At 35.3% G+C, this 17,587-nt stretch overlaps 1 protein-coding gene across 1 annotated transcript in view; it reads right to left on the bottom strand.

Moving 5' to 3' along the window:
* Positions 1 to 17,587, bottom strand: part of LOC145293996 (uncharacterized) — a 126,882-nt gene that overhangs the window by 48,262 nt on the left and 61,033 nt on the right. The window contains exon 2 of the mRNA XM_080140909.1: positions 166 to 247. Within this exon, the coding sequence (XP_079997035.1) occupies positions 166 to 247 (82 nt within the window). The remainder of the gene's footprint in view (positions 1 to 165; positions 248 to 17,587) is intronic.

Below are 17,587 nucleotides of genomic sequence, written 5' to 3'. Positions count from 1 at the left end.
TCTAAAATCTTTAGTATATTCTTTTGCTAATTAAAAAATGTGTTGCCAATAGATCAATCTCCCAAATCCCCTTTTACCAAAATACCAGCCTTATAAATATATCGCTAAAAAGTCCGCTAACATAGATGTATCAAACAAATAATGATAAAAATATTCGATACTTACGATTCCAACTGATTGATTTCACCAGTATTCTTGTCTATGAAAATATCGTTTAGCGTCGGAGGGGGGAGAATGCCCGAAGAACCTGATAAAAAAAAAAAAAAAGGAATAAAAATCAATCGCAGGTAAAAATAAAAACAAAACATACTTTTACATTACGACTCATTTGCTTGAAAGCAGAATCGAAAATATTATTTATTAGCATTCCATTATATTAAGAAAAAACGAAAACTGTATTGTTTAATTTCAGATAATTTTATTAAAAAGATTAATGTTTCCAGTCCAGACAGTTGTTAGGTCAACTTTTAAAATAAAATGAAAAAGTCCCTATAAAAATCGGATATACGTATTTGAAGTTTTAAGGATTGTTGCCTTACTTAGAAGTGAATGCACGAAGATATTCGACACATTGAGGGTGATCTACAGATTTCAGACACCTTCCATTATCTATCCCGCAGAATCATACCTTCATTATTATAAAAATCTGTGGACCCTATATATATATGCACGCACACACACACACACACACACACACACACACACACACACACACACACACACACACACACACACAAGTAAGTTTTACCAATTTAATTTTAAGGGAGTTGTGCTCTCATAGTCATCTTCGAAGTTCACTTAGAAATTCTGGAATTATTCCATTCTTATATGGTAAATTTTACATAAGAATAAACTTTTAGATTTATGTTGATTTTCTAACCTTTTTTCTATATGGAACACATAAACATCGCGCGCGCACACACATATAAATTCTATATACATACATGTATATATCTATAATATAAAGCTGAATGTGTGTGTTTGTGTGTGTGTGTGTGTGTGTGTGTGTGTCTGGTCACGAATAGGCTCCTATATTGTTGACTATTAAAAAAAAAACTGATTACATATAATGATAGAAGATGTATCGAGACACAAGAATGAGTATATTTGATCTAGTAGAACGGTGGTTCATTAAAATTGTGGGGTCTGCATTCGCGCCTGGTCCACAAAGTATGGAAATAAAAAAATAAAAAATAAAAAAATAAAAAAAAACGTTTACAAGTGTTTTTGATATAGATGTACATAACAATACTTTGATAAGTATGTTTTAACTTAAATAGGGATGGTATAATAAAATTAGGGGTTCTGCGTTCGCGCCTGGCCTCCATAGAATGGAAATAGACACAAACTTTACTAAAGACTTTTCATATCTATCTGCGTAAGTATACTTTGATAATTATGTTTCAGTTTGAAGAAATATGGTATAATAAAATTATGGGGTGTTTGTTCGCACCTGATCTCCATAGAATAGAAATATGTCACAAAGTTTAATAAGTTTTTTTTTAATATAGATCCACAGAATATTGTGAAAAATGTTTCAGTGTGAACAGGTATGGTATAATAAATTATGGGGTTTATCTATTTTATTTTTACTTTCATCATATTTTGCTTTGGTTTTGATACCCCCAAATTCGAAGCTATCTCTTTACAATCCTTCCTTTTCATAACCTATCATACTTTCATAAATCAGAGTCCATTTTCTGTAGGCTGTTTTTGAACCCAGCCAACGACTGGTACTTTTGCTAATATATATATATATATATATATATATATATATATATATATATATATATATATATATATATAGCATTTAGCACATGTCAACAGAAAAAAAATTAATTAAAGCGTTCGGTTATAAAAATACAACGGATATATATATATATATATATATATATATATATATATATATATATATATATATATATATATATATATATATATATATATATATACGTTCATTAAGGGTAACTAGGTTTCATCCACCAGGGCCAGTTAAGATTTTATAAAGATTCCTATTTACGAACTCGTAAAGTGATTGTGTGAGAGACATCAGCATTTCATAAACGTGAAACTTAGTATTCACCGGAAGCAGTCACCGGAAGTTAAGATGTTAAATGAATTCCACAAAAAAAATGTAAATTTTTAATCCAGCGTAGAGGAACAATATTGATTATCTAAAAGGACAGTTCAGCAAGTATTTGTTTATTGAAACCGACTATGTCGTATTCTATTCCACAGATAGGACGCCCAGGAAAAGAAACTTTGTTCATGCAACTTACGTTTGGTTTTGGGCGCAGAGAGATATATAGACAGGAAGAGATAGATATATACAGAAAGAGAGAAAAAAAAGAGAGAGAGATGGAAAGGGCGAAAGGAAAGTTCTCTGTTATGTTTGTAGACAAGCGGATTCTTGCTGTAAATGTATCACAGAAAGGGCTGTAGTGACAAGGTTAAATGTTATTTTGTTAAATAATTAATATATATTACTTAAATTAAATATTAATTAATTAAATTTCTGTTTCTATTATATATTATTGGCGATTTCATAAATCTCATTTATAACTTGTTAGTTGGTTTTTAAAGATGGCCATGTTGTAGTATGTAGCGAGGCTGTCCTGTGTTAATGTGGTCCACAGACAGAAGTTACTGGAAAGAAGCTGTTTGTGAAAATTCCGCATGGCGCTAAGCACATGGGAGAATAAAATAAAGTTCTTTCCAGGCAGTTTTGGTAGGAAAACGTCTTCTTGCTGTGAATATTTTATAAAAAGGAACCAGAGATTCGAGCTCAGCCAATCATCTTTCATGAATAATACAATAGAGTAGGAAAAGACTAGCAACGTCTCTTCTGTGATATGAGCTACCGTGATATGGGCCAGATTTATAGAGGGCAATCTGAGTAGGGAGCCGGACAGCAAGATGTTTGTTCACGTTATATTTAAACTTTTTCATGTCAGTGCGATCGGAGAGATAAGAAACAGGGACGGAATTACATAGGCAAGTTGGCTGAGGAAAAATGCTATTAGAGTAGAAAATCTTCCAGCGTCTAGAGACCTCTACAGTGAAGGGGTGGGATTTTGCTGTTAATCGGCTGAGTCAGGAGTATTTTCGTTGAAAGGTTTCAAGTCCAGTCAGTTCACCGGAGCACATTGTTGGAAGTACTTGTCAAACGAGCACGGGTGTACAACACGTAGCAGTTGCTGGAATTTGAAAGTGTGGGATCTATTAGGGTACGAGGGACGTTCCCAAAATAATACATCTAACAATTGTATTGTTATGATGAATAGACTTATACATTATAACCTAAAATTTCATATCTCTGTTTCAGATATTGACAGTGTGAAACTCTATGAATGCAACCCCCTGTCATGGACGTGCGTCAGAAGCTGATATAAATTATTGAATTCTGTGCAGAAAAAAAAACTAAACCGATTAACATTTACCGGCGCCTGTTCAACGTTTTCGAAGCCGATGCACTTAACGTCAGCAATGTTAGGAGATGGTTTCGCCGATTTCAGAGTGACAACAAAGATGTGAGTTACAAAGTGAACTTCAGACTTTTACGACCGAGACATCAAAAGAGGCTGGCAAAAGTGTATTGCGAATTGCGATGAAGATGTGAAAAAGTAAATTCTGGAACAAAAGGTTGCTTGTTTCGATGGCACCACTTCCGTCTTCGTAGCTCTTGAATGTTTTAGTTTGGATTTAAAAAATAGGAGGCCTTACTTTTGGAACGACACTCATAGATTTTTTTTCATCCAAGAGGGAGAAGCTCGTTGCTCATGCATCATCCAAGATGGAAATAACAAACAAACAATACTTCATGCGCTGACAAATGGTGGCCTCATAGTGATGCAACATACTGGCAGGTTTGGTAAGTTTTCTAGCCTGGTATAGGAAACCTATCTTCTTAACAGCATCTTCTATATGTTACCGCTCTTATCTATCTATAATTTTTTTTGTGTATTGATATTCATATTAAAAAAAAACAAAACTTTTTTCTATTTATTTAACAAGAAAATACAACTTTGTAATATATGAGTCATGGAATTGCATTCATCTGCAAAAGACTTTGCTAATTTTTATATTCTTTTAAACATTCATTTAATTAATTTCCTATTTAATTCATTTAATTAATTCCCTGGTTGTTTCAGTTTTCTTATGGAATGATCATCTTTAGTTAAATATTCATGCAGATATTCTACATGATTTATACTTATGTAATATTTGCGTAAAAAATTTATAGTAAGAACAAACTTCATTCTATATATATTTATGTATGCGCATATATTTTTGTTTAACAAGTTTTATTTACCAAACTCCTCTGTCAGTTTTTAGTCAACAGACATGAAACTTTATATAGAGAGTATTCGAACTCATGTGAGACTTTATATCTGAGTTTTAGCCGAGGAAAATTGGTGAAAAAGTGTGAAAATTAAAAAAATGGAGTTTGCTAAGTGAATGTCGAACGACGGTATTACGAATATGCATGCGTAACGTAATAGCTATTGGTTCATGTTTTAATTTTTAGCCTTACAGCAAACATGTCTTCATAGTTCAGGCATTAACGTCAAAGGAAAAAGTAAATCGTAAGCTAAACGTTTCGGTTTCGATTCTCGATGGTTGTGCACGAGTCATTTATTTTTTAAACAACTTTTTAAATCATTACTATATATTGGGTCTAATATAATACAATAATGAATACGAAATCTGTAATAATTAAAATATTATATTTAAGCGTATTTTACCGGGCGGCCTGCTAGTATATCTATAAAAGTGAGAATGTGTGTGTGAGAATACTTCTCAACCTATATACTCAACAAATCTTTGATCTAAAGTCTTGAAATTTGGTGTACAGGGTATTCAGACACGTGAAAAACTTTTTAATCGGGTTTCATCCGGAAAAAAAGGTTACTAAAGGGTAAAAATTGAAAAATTGGTACATGAAGGTTATCGGGATTTTGTCTGTTTATCAACTGTTTCACGAATGCGCATGCGTGAATCGTTCCCACCACATATTACTTATGTTATGAATAAACAGGTTTAAAAACACCTTTTTAAAGAACGTGTCAAGCTGTCCTTATAGTTATCGTACTTTATCCACTGTTTTCAGGGCTTAGTTTTGATCTCAGTTTGAGCATTTTTTACTTACAGGAAGTGAACTGTTTAGAAAAAAACATAATACTCGCATGCACATGTCTCAGTTTCTTTCCGTTTTTTTTTTACTTCATTTTTTTAAAAGAAATTTAATGTTATGTTTAATACCTACGGCATTTCTGTTTATAATAAATATGAATTCTGCATTAATCAAGATATAATATTTATACGTATTTTACGACCGGGCAACGGCGGCGGTCTGATAGTCACATTTATTAAAAATAGCAAAAAATTATCTTTAATAGTATTTTCTGAAAATAGATCATCACGTTCAAAACAGTTTTTTTACTTAAATAATATTTGATCTTCTTTTTGTGTAAATGTTTGACGTTATACATGTACAACAGTTTGTACTGAAAAACAAAACAAAAACAAAACAAAAACAAAACAAAAAACAAAAACAAGAAAACAAACATCCATATTATTTGGATTCTTCAGATTACTGTTCTCATCTTGGGAGTTGCGAATTAGGACTTCTACCATGTCATGGCTGACGGAACGAGAGTATGCTAACCTCGTTGATTAAACTAAGGTTCCATCCGAAATTCCGCACAGATTCCCGAGTTTGACAGAAAGATTCCCTACTTCGACATGATACACCTGAAGAAGGACGGAGGCTACATCAACCAAAAACGTTGCAAAAATAACACTCAAAATGAGAACAATAGTCAAAAGAATCTAAATAATACCAATAATCAATCAGTCCTGATCTAAAAAATCAAGAAACAGAAGACAAACATGTTTTATCCGTGGTTTACAGAAAACCATAAATTTAGAAGTAACTAGTAGAATTGCATTCACTAACAGATTAACAAATATCATTGCGCTACGACAAGTCTTTACAAAATAAAAACCAAGTCTTATACAATGCGTCTCTAACTATTCACTTTATACTGGTACTTGACTGATTGCATTGGATCACCAGGGAAACCTTGTTTATTTTGGTCTGTGGCGTATTAGACAAGCTGAACACAGAATGTTGATCAAATGACATTTATATATGAAACAGGGTCAGTGCGCTGTTGAAGCAGGTTAACTTCTAGCGACAATAACTACGAATGTAAAATGGAAGGGTTGGCAGGAGTGACTGATTGGCAGTATGTCAACTGTTATTTATGTATTGGTCTGAATTAAAAAAACAAAACTTTTTTTCTAATTCTATCGGCTTATGAAGGCCAAGAGCCACCCAAAGATAGAATGATTGTCAGCCAGAAGAGCAGTAACACACCGTAGGTGCTAATAGTGATCGATTGTATGAACCGCGTTTGATTAATTATTTAACGGTTTGTGACAGACATTTGTTCACATTGGGATTGAAGATCACCAAGTGGTAAGCAGTAAGGAAGCAGTGTCGTATTAATGTGTTTCAAAAGCGAGACGTCATTTCAAGCTTTGTTTATTCATTAGGTACATAGAAGTAAGGAGACTAGTTCTTGCTGCGAATCTCATACGAGCAGAAACTAAAGATTGGAGCTCAGTTGAGCACCTTCCATGAAAATAGATGGAGCAAAGAACGACCAGTAACTTATATTCATAAGTATTATATACCGACTATAGCACTACAAGACATTTCGGACTAACAATCAGTCTTAAGAAAACCGTCATCCTCTCCGAATCACTAGAGAGTGTTAATTTTACAATAGATAATATAACCCTAGAGAATGTGGATAAATTCAAATACCTTGGTGCGACCATCGCCAAAAACATTACTCTTGACTCAGAGCTTAACACGCGACTTGGCTTAGCCTCTACCACAGTTGGGAGGCTCACGCAGCGCGTTTGGAAGAATAAGCATCTGACCATCAAGACGAAAGTCCATGTGTACGAAGCGTGTATGTTGAGTGTCCTTCTCTAAGGGGCTGAGACGTGATCTGCATATCGTCCTCAAGAGTCCAGGATTAGTGCCTTCCATACAAGATGTCTCCGATCAATCATTGGCGTGTCATGGGAGGACATATGACAAACGAAGAATTCTTCAGACGGACAGGTTCGGGTTCACTTCCTCAAGACTTTATTTTATGAGACTTCAATGGGCAGACCATGTAAACCGAATATCATGTGAACGATTACCTCACAATGTTTGTCGTCCGCGTCTCAGATTCAAGGATGTGCTAAAGCGGGATCTCAGGGATTCCGGTGTGTGATGTGAGCAATGGACAACACTATTCTGGAATCGAGATGCTTGGCGAGCCAAAATTTATGCCAGGAAAGAGAGAGATGAGGCGGAAAACCTAAAAAACCTCAAAATACATCGATCCAAGACGCCGTAATTTACACTTCTATAGCATTATCGGTCACGACAGATGCTTGCAAGAGAGAGAGAGAGAGAGAGAGAGAGAGAGAGAGAGAGGGGGGGGGAGAGCACTACAAGATGTCTGAGTATCTGGTACTGCTTAAGTCACATGGAAGTAATGAAACTTACTTCATTCTAGTAATCAACTTTAATACTCATATAATGTTTATCACCTTTCAACAAATAAACCAAAATGTTACGATATTTTTGGCACAATAATAGATATGATCAAAGATTTGTACAATTATATTTATAGCCAGGAGCGCTAAAAATGAACGAATCAGGTAATAGAATCGATGTCTAAAATACACTTAACCTCTTTGAATTTTTCAGTCATAGCTTTCTTCTTGACACGAGAAGGGAACAACGCTCAGCTGATCACGACTAGATTAGTACTGCCATTCTTTACCTGAAATTCTTTTCAATTCAAAACTTCTATGACGTGATTGATACTGCTACTTTTTGCATGGGACAACTACATCTAATATTAACAATTGGATAATTTTATTTTCTCTACGATTGAATTATTTCTATATTATAATTTTATTTTGATTTCTTTTATTGGAATCCTTTGAGATGGTAATTTTTGTATTTGTTATTTGCAGACTGTTATCCTCATCTTCATAGTTGTTGTTGTTGTTGTTGTTTTACTATTTTCGGCCCACTATTCATCTGGACTTCTTTAGGTGAATAACTGCAACGGGATAGGAATGCAATGGATAGAGACGTTAAATCTCTACGGTTCCAAGTGAGCATTGTCTGAAGATAGCGGTTTCAATCCTACCCAAAGCAGGCCAGAGGATTAGTTGGCCAAAAACGTGGTCAAACAACAACAACTATGGAAGGCAGTAATATCTGAGGATACAGTTAAAGAGACTCAGCATTTCTATCCCGTCGCGGCTATTCACCTGAAGAAGGCCAGATGATTAATTGTCCGAAACGCGGTGAAACAACAACAGCCATGAAGATGAGGGTAACAGTCCACAAATAAATTAATTATTTCTGTTGTTACCCATTTTAGGAATATTTTTCTATTACAAGAATGGCTGGCATTACACTCATGGAAATATTTGTAGAAAAATAATATCGTTCATAAAATATTTTTTGCTTAGGATAATTGCATTTTTTATTACAAAAAAATAGCCCCACACTCAAGAGGTTATGCGCCCAGCACGATTGAATTTTTTTTTTTATTATATCCAATTTTAACATCCATCAATTATTTGAAACGATCACAATTTGAAACTATCAATCTTCAACCCATAAGATCAAAGTCAATAATTTATTACTGTTTTTATACGGCCATCTACTGGACAGTGAATTTTTGTTCAATTAAATAATAATTGATGTCAATTTAGACCACTTTGTTTTAAACCGTAAAGCGATTTATTAAGATTCCACATGATTAAACAATTTTTTGTTTTTCATTTAAAATTTCTCGGATGAATTAATATAAAGTTCCTAGTCAATGGAGGAATTGAAATAAGCATTTTTTTCTTTTACTTCTATTTGATGTATATTAACATTATTCTGGGTTACAAGTTGTAATAAAATTCTAATTGTCATAAAATTTGTCATCGGTGAAAAATAGTGCATTTTTCAATTTCACGATATTTGTAGATACTTTATTTTCTTTGCTCGTCTTTTCGGTTTCTTCGTAACTCCTTAGTGGTACTTTGAATTGACTGAAAGTCACGTTTTTCTTTACCTTTGTGGGTTATTACACTTTTAAATGGTATAAAGTCGCCAAGTATTCTTTTTAGAATCGTACACCATCGTGTATTTTACTTAAATTAATTTCGTAATTAACTAATTTGTTTTAATAGGATTTTTTAAATATTTACTTTTACATTATATGACTTAGCCTGCTAACGATCAGTTTGCTACTTGAAATACATGAAACCAAAAATATAAATGATGCGTATTTCATTCATTGTTAGCATCCGTCTATCTCAGTGGACGATGTTGTTCTGCGCACCAGATTAATTCATTGCAGATTAATTCATGGCATCTCTAGAAACTGTGAAAACCTATCCTGGATCAGCAGGTTCTATTGCAGTTGCTACAGGTGTAGGTGGTGTCTGGTTGCGAGAGCTCTATTGCAACCTTCTACCATCTTTGCTCTTCCCTTTTTCTCCATCGTTGATCCTTACTCTCCTAACTAATCTTATAGCATGTTTTTACAGATTTTTGACGGCTGTAGTCTGCAGTCATGAACTGCCAGTCTATTTGATCGATGCTCTTGCCAATATGTCTCGCTTGTAGACATCCTTATAGCGTAGGGCAGGTCTATCTGTTGGTTCTGGAGCTAGTTACGAGCTCACCTCAAATAATATCACTTGGGATACTCTCATTGTTCCTTCACCTGTCATGTCGTTTTTGGTTGAGAACACTCTTATTAAACATATGGTCCCGCCAGATGCTTCTTAGGATTCTCCTGGGGTTGTGCAAGTGGAAGCTGTTGAGTGTGTTCTCTTCGCAAGAGTAAAGGGCCCATGATTCACCACTGTGGAGCAGCATGGATAGATCTTCATCTTGGTATTCATAAGTTCCTTGCATACACAAGACAAAAACCTTGCGCATTTATCTTATTTTATAAATGGATATTAACATTTTAGTAATTTAGATATAAATTTGTTTATCTTTTAAATAAGATGGTTATGAAATCAGATGAAGAAGAAATCAGTTCGTCTGAGCAATGGCGTGTGTGTGTGTGTGTGTGTGTGTGTTTGAGAAGCTATGTTTATATATTTGTTGAAAATCAAGTTAATCTACCTAAAGAGAAGAAAAGAAATATTTAAACACAAATGCGAAACATTTTGTATATGGATCACATTAATGGGAGGAATGAAGTGAGAGAGTGTGTGAGAGAGAGAGAGAGAGAGAAAGAGAGAGAGAGAGAGAGAGAGAGAGAGATCTAACCAGCCACCCATCTACTCGCTTATATTTACGGGTAAGAATTCTAACAAGTGAAGTTAGCTTTTTAAAAAACATTTTGAATTTAAAGGAATTACTTTGATTAATTACTACTAATATCTATGAACCTATTGCATGTATATAGGAAAAATAAGACAATAAACTTAGAAATGAATAACAGAAACATTAATTGGACATTTAATGGCTTATCTTCAAAGCGTCCGTCTTTACTATATTTAAACTATTTCAACATTCTATGTTGTATTATTGATTTAAATAACAGTAATCAATTTTGTGGTAATATAGGAGTGATGAAGAAAAATCTTGTCACATTTATTTATTTAAACTTTTGCAATTTTTTAATTAAACAAATATTTTATCAATAAAAAAAAATTCTATGTGTAAACAATATAGTCATGGGAAAGAAAAACACATAAAGAGAAAAGTTTCATTTATCAAAAATCGACATTAAACAAAATAAATGTTTAAATATTATTAATGTTTCTGCAAACAATAATTAATTAAAAAAATTATTAATGAAAATGTTGAAAATGAAACATCTCCCCACCAATTTCCCGACATCTTGGTAGACATAGGTGAGTGAGTGTCAACGTAATGATTTCAGAGGGACCGCAGTTAGCGTAAAAATGACGTCCTAAATCTCGAAAGAAAGAATTACTACCAGAACAGTAGCAGAAACTCGCCATGAAGCAAGCGAACAACAGAAGATGTTGTGTTTTAAAAGAAACAGCTTACCTTATAGGCTTGTATATACTGATGTTTATCAGCTGTTTTTACTTGTGAAGTAATCCTTTTCGGATAAAGTTAACGTCAAGAGAAAAAACGCGCCTTTCTATGGCTTTCCACATCTTAGTTTTGTATAGGATGGTGAAAGGAAGGTATGTTTTTACGTTTATGTACAAAGATGTTAAGAGAAAACGGAGATCCCAGGAAAATTGTCAAATGTAAAATAATAATAACAAGTATAACAATAAAGGAAAGGATATCATTTCTTAATTTATTTTATTTATTGCAGATTATTATCCTCATCTTTATTTTTTTATTGTTGTTTCTCGACGTTTCGGCCAACTATTCCTCTGGCCTTCATCAGGGGGTAACCGCGACGGGATAGGAACCCCGAATCTCCTAACTGTATCCTCAGCAAGTACTGCCTTCCATAGTTGTCGTCTCACCACGTTTTGGCCAAGTAAGCCTCTGGCCGGCTTTGGGTAGGATTGAAAACGCTATCTTCAGGCAATGCTCACCTGGAACCGTAGAGATTCAACGTCTCTATCCATTGTGCTACGGGCCCCTTTGGATAATGATAAGATGAGGATAATAGTCCGCAATAAATAAAATAGATTAATAAATAATACTCATCTCAATAATGAATTCCAATTAAATAAGATATAATTTCTCTCGATATGTTTTATGTAAATATATTAATTTAAAAGAAATTATTTTACTCCTGCAGTTTACAATAAAAAAAGGAATAATCAAATAAACCTAATTAATATGTAGTAAATTTGTTTTTTTTTGTAGCGCTGATAGAAGTCAATACTTAGCGTGCAGCCATTTGCAATCAAGGCCGCCTACAGTATTAGAGTAACGCAATATTGTAAATATTTATAAAATACGATAACGAAATAAATTTAATAAATGAATAGGCTATAGTTCTAAGTATCGGTATTTTTATCAGGTTACTAACTTTTTAATTCGCACATATACAGTGTTCAATGCACTTTCGATGCTTTATGGCACTTAAAAGAAATACATATTTTAATAGGACGTTACAATGGTTTCACACTCTTAACTGACCAAACACGCTCAAATGCAAATTTGCGTTTTTTTTTTTCTGTGATCACTCTCAATTAGTATTGTCATCAGAAAATATGCTCATTTCGTCCACATCCGCATTATTATTATTGTTTTTACTTGGGAGTTACAACTTATCAAGGCCCGAAGGGCACCCGAGGACAAGGGTTAATAAATGTAAGGTGGTAGTATAGTTATCGTTAATGGTGTAAATTGGGTAGAATTGATTATTTATGGGGACAGCTTAACAAGAACTTGTTTACATTGGATTTGAAGGCTACTATGTTGTATTCAACCGGGAAGCAGACTAGCGGAACGGGGTTCCACAGGCGGGCAGTTCTAAGAAAGAAGCTTTGTTAATGTAATCTGCGCTAAGATTTAGGCACAGATAGAGAGTGGGGGATATCGTTTATAGTGGTTGTAGATAGTCAAGTGTTTTTTGTGAAAGTTTGGCAAAGGGGGAAATCATAGTTTGGAGTTCAGTCGAGCACATGCCATGAAAATAATGGTAGAGCAGAGACAGGCTCGCAACGTCTCTTTTGTAGGAAAGACGTTGCAGGGAAGAGAAAAAGGTATCACTTACTAGTTTCCGAAGACGGTTTTGAATTTTATCAAGGCTGGATAGGGTACGTCGAGTTGTTCCTGTCCAGATGTAGCAACAGTACTCAGTTTTAGGGCGTACCTAGCTCTTATACAGATAGAGGATTGCATCGGCAGTGAGATATCTTCTGGAACGGCAGAGTGATCCAACCATTTTTCCAGCGATCTTAGCAACATATTTGGTATATGTGCTCCATTTCAGATCAGAAGTGAAAGTCAGTCCCAGTAGTTTGTCAAGACATAGAGTTACCCCAAGACGAGAGTCACATTGTTTAGATTGACGGTCATCGAGGAGAACTTGGATTTCTCTCGTGTCAAACAATCATTTTTATTAACAATTAAGTATTCGTTCAGTAATATCGTTTGAGTAAATTTTCATGATAAACTCTTCACGTCAAACCTTGTCAAAGGCCTTGGATATGTCGATAGTTACCGCTCTAGATTCACCTACCTTGTATAATCCATGATGTATGCGTTCAGAGATGATCGTTAAGATATCCACGGTAGAACGAGCTTCCCTAAATACATACAGTCAACCAAAAAGAAGTTTAGTATTTAGGGAGTGGGGGGAACTTTATTGATTTATGTTATACCATTATAATATTGCAGCATTAAATTTAAAAAAATTAAATTTAAAATTATACAATTCTTAATGCTGCAATATTTTAAGTTATAAATTTATTATATTTTTTACTAGAATATCTTGTCCTTTTCTTTTCCAGTTTTAACAATTCATCCTTTACATTTCCATGTTTAAGCTTAACCATATTACTTTTCATGATCGGATTTTTCTATTGTAATATATATATATATATATATATATATATATATATATATATATATATATATATATATATATATATATACTAGTAGGCCGCCCGGCATTGCCCGGTCGTAAAATACGCTTAAATATATCTTGATTAATGCAGATTTCCTATTTATTATTATATTATATGAGACTCAATATCTAGTAATGATTTAAAAAGTTACAAAAAAAAAAAAAAAATGACTCGTGCGCCACCACCGAGAATCGAAACCAAAACGTTTGGCTTTCGATTTACTTTTTCCTTTGACGTTAATGACTGTACTATGAAGACATGTTAGTTGCAAGGCTAAAAATAAAAACACGAACCAATAGCTCGCATTTTCGTAATGCCGTCATTCGACCTTTGCCTGGCAAATTCCAGTTTTTTAATTTTCACACTTCTGCACCGATTTTCCCGGCTAAAACCCAAATTTAAAGTCTCACGTGAGCTCGAATATCCTATATATTAAGTTTCATGTCTGTAGACCAAAAACTGACGGAGAAGTTTGGTAGACAACATTTTTTTAAACAATTATATATAATAAATAATGGCAAGCAATCTACGAAAGATTAATGCAAGCAACAGTAAACGTAGTCACTAGTTTTTTCTTCTCTGCGCCAGCCTCTCGAACCAAAGGTTCTCAAGTCCTTCGCCATCCTTACTCAAGGCACGCCTCCATGCTGTTTATCTTCGGCTAGCTCCTCCCACACATTCACATCGATGCCAAGAGCGATCAGATCCCGTTTGGCCACGTCTTTAAAGCGCAGCACTGGGCAACCGCGGTTTCTTGATCCATTTGCCAGTTCGCTGTAGAGGATATTCTTAGGGAAACGGCCATCGGGCATTCTTCGCAGGTGTCCAAGCCAGCGCGGTCGTCGTATCTTGAGTGTCTGGAACAAGGAGCGGCTGCCGGCACGTCTTAGCACCTTTTCGTTGGTGATTATATCCCACCAATTGATGCTCATAATATGTCGCAAGCATCGGAGATGGTAGACGTTCAGTCTTTTCTCGTGACGAGCATACGTGGTCCAAGTCTCCGCTTCATACAGTAGGGTACTCAGAACACAGCATTCGTAGATGCGGCATTTTGTGCGAGAAGTGAGGTATTTATTAAACCATGCTCTTTCACGTAGTCGGTTGAAAGTAGACGCTGCTCTACCTATGCTTATTTGTAGCTCCTGTTCAATAGATACTCCTTTGTTGATGTTGGATCCAAGATACGCAAAGTTCTCGACAGTCTCTAGTTCGTGGCCATTGATGGTGATTGGTGATGCGCCACTCTGGTGCATCACAACTGTCTTCTTCACACTGATTACCAGTGCGAACTCCGTACAAGCAGCGCTCAATTTGTCAAGCAGTCGCTGGAGTCCACTTGCAGAGCACGAGACCAATGAAGCATCGTCTGCAAACAGCAGATCAAGTATTAGGACTTTTCGAATCTTGGTTTTGGCGCGTAGGCGAGCCAAGTTAAAAAGTTCTCCATCAGAGCGAATATGAAGGAACACACTGTCCTCGTGATTTCCAAAAGCGTGGTGCAGAAGAACTGAGAAGAAGATACCAAACAGTGTGAGAGGCAACACACAACCTTGCTTGACTCCACTGCACACGGGAAAGTTATCAGACATGTCACCCTCGAAGAAGACTGCGGCTGTCATGTTGTCATGGAGCGATCTTATCAAACTAAGAAGATTTGGTGGACAGCCCAACTTTTGTAGGATGGCAAACAGACCATCTCTACTGACCATGTCAAAAGCTTTCGTGAGGTCCACAAATGCGATATGGAGAGGTCTACGTTGTTCTTTGCATTTTTCCTGGATTTGACGCACTGAAAATATCATCTCCGTGGTTGAGCGCCCGCTGCGGAAGCCGCATTGCGATTCTGGATAAACGCGGTTTGCAATCTGCTGGAGCCTTGGAAGGAGCACTTTGACAAAAACTTTGCCGGTGACACTGAGTAAAGATGTAGTTATTGCAATCTCCTTTGTCTCCTTTCTTGAATAAAGTGACAATTTTAGCATCTTTCATAGCTGTTGAAAATTTTCCGTTGCGCCAACTGGTGCAGAGGAAGTCGTACAAGTGCGGGAGCAGGAACTTATCGCACTTGAGCTGGTCTGCTGGAATCTCCTCGGTACCTGGAGCCTTCCCTACATTCGTGTGTTGGAGAGCTACTTCGAGTTCTGACATAGTTGGAATGTTGTCCAGTTCGATTAGGATGTCGAAGTTCGGAGTGGAATTTAAAGCTGTGACTGTGATGTTGCGCGGTTCGCCATATAGTACAGAGTAGTGCTCCACTCAGCGTTCAAACTGCTTCGTAGGATCAGTGATGAGCTTCCCGGTAGTAGATTTTAAAGGGCAAACTTTCTTTGCGCTCGGTCCAGTAGCCTTGTGGAGTCCACGGTACATCACACGTAGTTTACCGCTGTCAGCAGCAGTATGAATTTCATCGCATAGGTTGGTCCAGTAGTTGTTTGCACAGTGCCGAGCAACTTTCTGGAATTGACTGCGAGCCTCTTTCAGCTTGGATAGGATGCTGAGTGTCGGCCTGCTCACATAGTTCTTGTGAGCATCGTTTTTAGACAGTAGTAGAGGTTCTAAGATTTCTGCATTCTCAGCCATCCAGTCTTCACAAGGCGGCCGCTTGGTTCCAAAGGATGTGACTGCAGCGTCATGCATCGCAGTTTTGCAGGATTTTAATATGAATATCAATGCCCACACAAAAATAACAAATTCATAGGAGTATAAATATATATATATATATATATATATATATATATATATATATATATATATATATATATATATATATATATATTCTTCTGTCTTCTATTCTTTCTATTCTTCTTATCTTCTTATCTTTCTTACTATATAAATAAAATGAACTCATTTTTTCCCTCCGACGTTGACCTTAATAGGATTAAAAATCATGAGATTACATGCAAATGTAATGCGTACAGACTTTAGCAAATTATCTGAGGTTTGCTATAGGCCTATTACCTCTACAGTTCCTCGACAATGGTACATTCCTATATTTTTCCGGTGAGATTCCACTGCTAAAATCGCTTAGAAGTTGCAACATCTTTTCTCTCTATTAGATTCCTCCTTTCCACTCTCCCCATTTACACCGCAGCGGATGCGTTCACAAGGAACAGTACGAGGAAACACACCGGTTTGGAGTCGTACAAGGTTACTTACGCCGTTAAAAAATTAAAAAAAAATCTTTTTTCCCTGATTTACGCTTTCTGTTTTTTTCCATAATAAAATAAAATTAAAAAAAAACAAAAAAAAACGCGAATACGCGATTACTATTATTGTTTTCTTTTTGCTTTTTTTTTTCATTAGTGTAAGACGCAATCTGAGAGACTAACCGGATTTTACTCCCGATCTTAACGACTCTAACCGTGAAATCTAACTATGTCCTTTATTTAGTAGTACTTTCAACTCAACATTTATTTTTACACAAATATTACAACGCAACAAGATCATGAATTCACTTGCATTACACTTAAATTATAATTAAAACAAATAAATTCATTTAGAATTCGAGAAAACAAAATATTCATTTAGAATTCGAGTGTGATGTGACTACTGAAACTAAACCAAAACAAAACTTCGGGCGTTTTCTCCTCAATGATTCGAATGCGAGCCCCCCCCTTCAAACTTTTTTGGCATTTTTCTAACACACGGGCACCGCCGGACTGTTCGTATTGCATCACATTCATTTTTTTTTAAATTGTTTTTTTTACACGATTTAAAAAAAAATTAGTATTAACATTGTTTATTTTCATAATATTTAAACAGGGTTATGACTTCGCTTTGTTTTCATTTTACCACCCCTCAATCACACACGCCTCTAAAAACCAGGGCAACGCCGAGCAACGCCCGCCCCCCCTAGTATATGTATATATTGGAAAATATAAATTTTGTAAAATCAATGTGAAGTTGATTAGAAATTACATTTATTGTTATTTGTGTTTCCCAAATCACTCATTTTGTAAACTTTACT

This window comes from Euprymna scolopes, chromosome 15 (genome assembly GCF_053919585.1).
Source record: "Euprymna scolopes isolate OS-2025 chromosome 15, ASM5391958v1, whole genome shotgun sequence".
NCBI classification, from domain to species: domain Eukaryota; kingdom Metazoa; phylum Mollusca; class Cephalopoda; order Sepiida; family Sepiolidae; genus Euprymna; species Euprymna scolopes.
Note: the sequence above shows the minus strand (reverse complement) of the source record. Positions and strands in the feature narration are given on the sequence as shown.